Source organism: Orycteropus afer, unplaced genomic scaffold (genome assembly GCF_000298275.1).
Source record: "Orycteropus afer afer isolate SDZICR_OR568_19922 unplaced genomic scaffold, OryAfe1.0 scaffold00100, whole genome shotgun sequence".
In the NCBI taxonomy this organism is placed as follows: Eukaryota; Metazoa; Chordata; class Mammalia; order Tubulidentata; family Orycteropodidae; genus Orycteropus; species Orycteropus afer.
Window position 1 is genome coordinate 2,282,874 of NW_006921687.1, and position 6,000 is coordinate 2,288,873.

General features: G+C 37.0%; 1 protein-coding gene across 1 annotated transcript in view; it reads left to right on the plus strand.

Moving 5' to 3' along the window:
- Nucleotides 1-6,000, plus strand: part of CPNE8 (copine 8) — a 426,365-nt gene that overhangs the window by 122,916 nt on the left and 297,449 nt on the right. Inside the window, exon 5 of the mRNA XM_007943187.2 lies at nucleotides 3,738-3,777. Within this exon, the coding sequence (XP_007941378.1) occupies nucleotides 3,738-3,777 (40 nt within the window). The remainder of the gene's footprint in view (nucleotides 1-3,737; nucleotides 3,778-6,000) is intronic.

The window sequence follows — 6,000 nt, forward strand, 5'->3', positions numbered from 1 at the left end:
AGGGGTTGGCAGTGTATCGGAAGTTTGTTCTTGGTTAGCAAAACCCCACAATTTTTGAGGATTTTGTACGCTGGGACAGAGGCTTTTGTAAACAGGTGGGATTAATTGCAGATAAAGTGGCTCCAGTATCACTTAAAACTTTGCAAGGCTCTGCATGTACATGGTAGTTTCTCCTTGTGGGTTAAGTGCCACCATATGAAAAGTCCTTTTTTTTTTTTTGTCCCCACATCACCTTCATTCTATATCTGGTTGAAAGGTCTCCTATTTAGATGGCTTCTTTTGATTATTTTGTTAACTTGTTGCAGTCCTTTTTCTAATATCTGGGCTTCTTGCAATAATTTTAAGTACTGGTTTTGGTGACTCCAAAGGGCTTGGATTTACTCTGTTTGTTAGGAGATTGTAGTTGTAATTGTAAGGCCTTCACTTTATTTGCCTAGGAGATTTGTTTGGTCTCCAAGGTCTGAGAAAGCTTATAAGCCAAATTAGTCAGCTCAAGCAATTGGAGCTGCTTTCCAATCTAGATGGTATCTTCATAATAGATCTGAGACTTTGTGTTTCAGGTCAGATATGAGTTGCATTGAAAGCCCCAGGAGCCCCTGGGGCTAAGGAATCAAGATCAGAAAATTTTTGGAATAACTGAGTTTGATAATTGTAAACATTCTCATCTTTATTTTTTATGCAGGAGTAAACTTTAGTCCAATATATTATAAGGGGAAAAGCCTTAGGGACAGCCTCATGCAATATTTTGCCAATTTCTTAGGCTTCCTCAAGCAGGGTAACAGCTGTCTTATGCATATTTAAAGATGGCTGTTTTTAAGATCTTCCCAATCACTATGTTCTAACCATAACTGGACTTTATCAGGACCTGTTGACATGTGGACTAATTTATATAACTGATAACCCAGGATGGTATGCTGCAATAAGGATTTTAAACACTGTAGCAGATTTTTAAGAGCCTTTGCATCCTTAACAATACTATGCAATTCCATGCAAAAGTTCAAGGAACAAACGACATACCAGGATCATTAGGAGTTTTCCTGGTGCCCATCTTGGAGTTTGTAGAGTGTAGTTTAAAGGACATTTTATGAATGAGCTTTAGATTCTCTGCAGGTTCTTTAGGGGGAAAAAAAGGAAGTTCAGGCAGAGTATTATGAAAAGAAGAAGGTAAGGAAGGTATAAAGGAGAGTTGGTTGGCAAAGGAGCACATGGTATTGAAGCAGTGCAAGTAGGTGAGGCAGAGACTTGATGTTGAAATTCCTTATTTTTTTTTCTTATTTTAAGTCAACTTAGACAACATATCCTTCAGGGAAGCAGTTTTGCTATCTTGATGTCTCTCTCTCTCATTCTTTTTTTTTTTTTTAAATATAATTTTTATTGTGATTTGGGTGAAAATTTACAGAGCAAATGCATTTTCCATACAGCAGTTCATACACATTCTGTGTCATGACATTGACTGTAATTCCCCACAGTGTGACAGCTCTCTTCCCACTATCTTAAGGTCTCTTAGAAGCTTCTAGGTACGAGTTAAAATAGGTGTCCCATTGATTGAGATTGTTTAATCCAGAAGCCTTTCTTTTCTACTTTATTGTGCAGAATAATTAATTTATATAATTCAAAATAACTCCAAAGTGGCCACGTATTTCCCAGACTGTCTTTGGTAAGGACATACCACACAGATAACTACGTACAGGCAGGTAGCAGAGCCATAGTACTTGTCCATGTAATGGAGAGGAGTCCCAGAAGGGTACTCTTCATTATCCCTAGATAGGGCCTTTCACATTTTCAAAGACAGTCTGCTAACTAAAAGACAAAAGCTGTTGGTCTCCCAGAGCCAGACAAGGTCCTAACTGGGTGTTTGCCTTGGGTTTGGAAAGTGTTTTGCTTAAATTGATATGTACCTGAGGTGCAGAAGTGTTGTCTTATAGCCAGTGGGCAGCCTAATGCTTCTGGCCCTTACTCTGAACCAGCTTATCCTGCTGTAGAAGTATTTTGAATGAAGATGAGCATCTTAGAGGCTTTTAAATTGCTTGTTCTGCAGTCACAGAAATTGCAGCTTAGAAAGTTCTGCAATTCCTTACCTATGATCAGATAGGAGCTCTGGTAGCATAGTGCCTAAGGCACTTGACTACTCACCAGAAGGCTGGCGGTTCAAACCCACCAGCCACTCCTCGGAAGGAAGGTTGGGCAATTCTACCTCCGTAGTGATACTGCCTTGGAAACCCAAGGAGGGGTCGCTATGAGTCGGGGCCGACTCGACGGCAAACAACAACAACAACAACAACAACATGATCAGATAATTCAAATAAAAAAAGGAGCTCTAAAATCCTTTAAAAATAACAACAATAGAACTTGAAGAGCTACACCACAAAGAAAATGTAGCTCAAATTTGTGATTTTTTTTTTTTAAGAACCTGATGATGATTCCCGAGAATTCATGGAGCAATGAACTCAAGCAGCTCTGCTCATACTAAGGCCCAGGTCATTGAGTCCTTGGGCATCACTGCAAGTAATGTACCTTTGAATCTCCCAACCAGAAATGTCCTAGAAGAAAATTCCAGTACTCTGTTAGGAGTAAAGCAGTGGTTTATTGAGGAATAGAGACAGCTGGAACTGGGGACACAGAGCCCACAAAGTATAACTAAATACTCTAGTACATTCTGAGGGAAAGGTGAGCCTTTATACAGAAAAGTAGGGAAGGAGATACTGACCACAATCTCAGGGCCCAGGGATTACATATGAGTTACACGTTAAAATGTTGCAAGGTTAATTTATCTACCTTCTTAGACAGACATCCTGGAACCTACCCAGCAAGTGAGCCTCTGAAATAGCTACATATACATTCCTTGTGGGGCATGCTGAACAAGCATTCTCCTAAGACTACCCTGGTAAACATTTTTTACAAATATCATTCTTGCCTTTTCCATATTTGCTGAGGATGATTTAAAATTTTGCAAGACTCCAAATCACAGACTCTGTTTTAGGAAGGCAGAAAGAGGATGAGCTAAAGTTTAACTCAAAAAAAAAAAAGAAAGAAAATGGAGCCCTGATTCAGACCCAGGTCAATCATTTTCAGTCATGCCAGGCTCCTCAGATTTAGAGTTCTCTCACACAACGTCAATGACATCCTGTTACCAGGACCTGTTTTATTTATTTTTTTTAATGGTATCAAGGGAAGAAGGTTTTTTCTTTTTTTTTTTTTTTTTTAGGTTTCTGAACTCAATTGAACAGTTTTAGGATATTGTTGATTCATAGAAAAGAGGAAAATTAAACTTGTCTTATCAAGCAGCAGAAATGATAACTGAAAATATTTGAATTGTGCTTAGGTTCTTAGAAATAGAACTCAGGGAATTTGATTTCTACCATTGGCATATTAAAAAAAAACAAACAAACAGAAAAAAAAAACAACCAAATTCTACTGCCATCGAGTCCACTCTACTCATAGCAACCCCTCTTTGGGTTTCCGAGGTGGTATCTCTATGGAAGTAGATTGCTCAATCTTCCTTCCGAGGAGTGGCAGGTTGGGTTGAACCACCAGTCTTCTGGTTAGAAGTCAAATGCTTTAGGCACTATGCCACTAGTGCTCCCATTGGCAAATAGGCCATAGGTTAAGAGAAATGTCAAAATTTGCTACATTTTTTTCCTCCATTTTTACATTATTTATGTGTTTTGAAAAATACTGATATTTTTCTCTAGCTGTATTTTATGGAAATAATTTGAGTTTCATATTTAATCTTTTAGGTATGATGTTGATTCCAAGAGCCCCAACTTGTCCAAACATGTAAGTTCATATTTTTGTGATGATTATATACATGTAAGTTTTTATTTTTGTTTTTAATGATGATTGTATGATGTAAATTATAATATATGATGAACTATGATTAATATTTATGATGATTTATTAATGTTAAAATTTTATGTCCATAAATTTTCAGGAATATGATTACATCAGAAAAAATAAATGGCATTTTTAAGAAACCTTAGCATAACATTTTGGAAGAGATTATTAAAATAATCTTCATTAGTGAAATGACTTTTTCTTCTTGTCTTCTTCCTCCTTTTCTTTTTTTTTTTTAAAAAAACAAATGATGATAGTTCCTTGTGATGTTTGTAGTTGGGTAAGATTAAGCAAAATGAAATAGTAAGGCTGTGTCTTTTTGAGGAGCTTTACTTCTGAATGAATAGGAAATACTCTGGTCTAGGTAAAGCGATTTGTTATGCTGCTTTCCTGGTAGTTCATTTGTTCAGCAATAAAACTTCCTAATGCCAGTTTCTGAGGATACAATATGAACAAAATAGACAAAGTACCTGTCCCCAAGTCACTTACAGTCTTTTTAGGTCCTGATCTCCCATCCTTCTACCTATTCCTCTTTGCTCACCAGGCAATGATTTTTACCTAAGGAAGTTTTCAGATTCAGGAGCAGTAGGGGTATTGAAGCTAGGTAGATAAACAGACTGAACCAGAAGGGAGGGGTGAGAGTGAGCTATTCTGGCTATAGGGGGTAAAATCAACATCTTTATTGATCTATGGTGTTGGAATTAAGCCATACCTAGAAGGAAGGTCTGAATGGAAGTGATAACAGAATTCTGAAAGGGTTTACATGGAGTTCAAAGTTTACTCTGAGTACATAGATGTAGAATTGGCAGATGTGACAGGATTGTGAGATAGGCAGAGCTAACACTAGTACTCAGAGGCTCAAGAGCATGATATTTTTCACTTTTCCATTTTTGTAGATTAGAGTAGTGTTATTTAGAGAGGGAGAAAGTCATAAATCCGAGAAGAGTGGGGATTAAGGTGTGATTAGAGAAACTAGGAGATAGGAGTGGAGAGAAACTGGGTGCCTGGATATGGTGGTAAAAATTACAATTAAATGCCCTCTCCTTCATTCAGGGGATTATGGTGTTTATTTTTGTTATGAAGGATAAACTCGAATCATATGAAAAAATACTCAAAGATTAGTTCTGTCTAAGTGATTGACTTTTCTACAAATTGAAAAGAAATTCTGTAATAAGCTCATTCCTCCCAATAAGTAAAGTTCATTGCTGTTGCCATGGCTCCTTTCTACTCTGCATGATAAGATTTACAGCATTGTGAGTAGACATTTAAAACTTGCTTGTCCAACTTTGTACTGTTAAGTTTTCAAAATGTAATTGGAAGAATCAGAAAAGGAGTCAAATTTTCTAATCAGAATTTTTTTTTGCAAGGAAAGAAAATACATTCATTTATCGCACATGTAGGAGCACCCTATAAATGTGAAGTGTATCTTGTCTTCATCGGAACTGGAGGTGGAAACAAGAATGTGGGTTGAGAATGAGATAGCTGCTCTCTCCATTTCTCTTTCTCTGTATGGGGCTACATATTCTCTTGATGATGTATATTCTGTAAGGTTGTATTGTCTCAGAAGAGCAGTTTCCTCTGTGTATTAATCATTGTTCACAAAGGTATATGACTCACCTAACCCTGACTGCTTGTAGACTTTCAAGTGCCCACTGTCTCTGGATATATTTTCTGTGTTTTGGAAAGCATAACTGAACAGGTAAGGACTATTTCCATAGGGTTGCAATGAGTGTAGGGGTGGTAATATGATTTTTACCAAAATGATTGGCTTGAGTTCAGTGAAGAGAGTGGTATATAGGATAGGAAGGTACTCAGACATGACTAGCTATATCTTCCTTAATAATCAGCAATGATGTATTATTTTTAAGAGATATGCCTCTTAGAAATCATGAATTTATATTAAAAAAATAGGAAGTTACCTCAGACATCACTAGCTATATCTTCCTCAATAATCAGCAATGATTTGTTGTTGTTGTTATATGCCGCCGAGTCGGACCCGATGCATAGCGACCCCTCCTTGGTTTCTGAGGCAGTATCACTATGGAAGTAGATTGCCCCACATTTTTAAAGAGATATACCTCTTAGAAGTCATGAATTTATATATCTTGAAAAAAATTCTTATTTTTATTTTGATTTATTTGATTTGGGAGCTCTGGTAGCATAGTG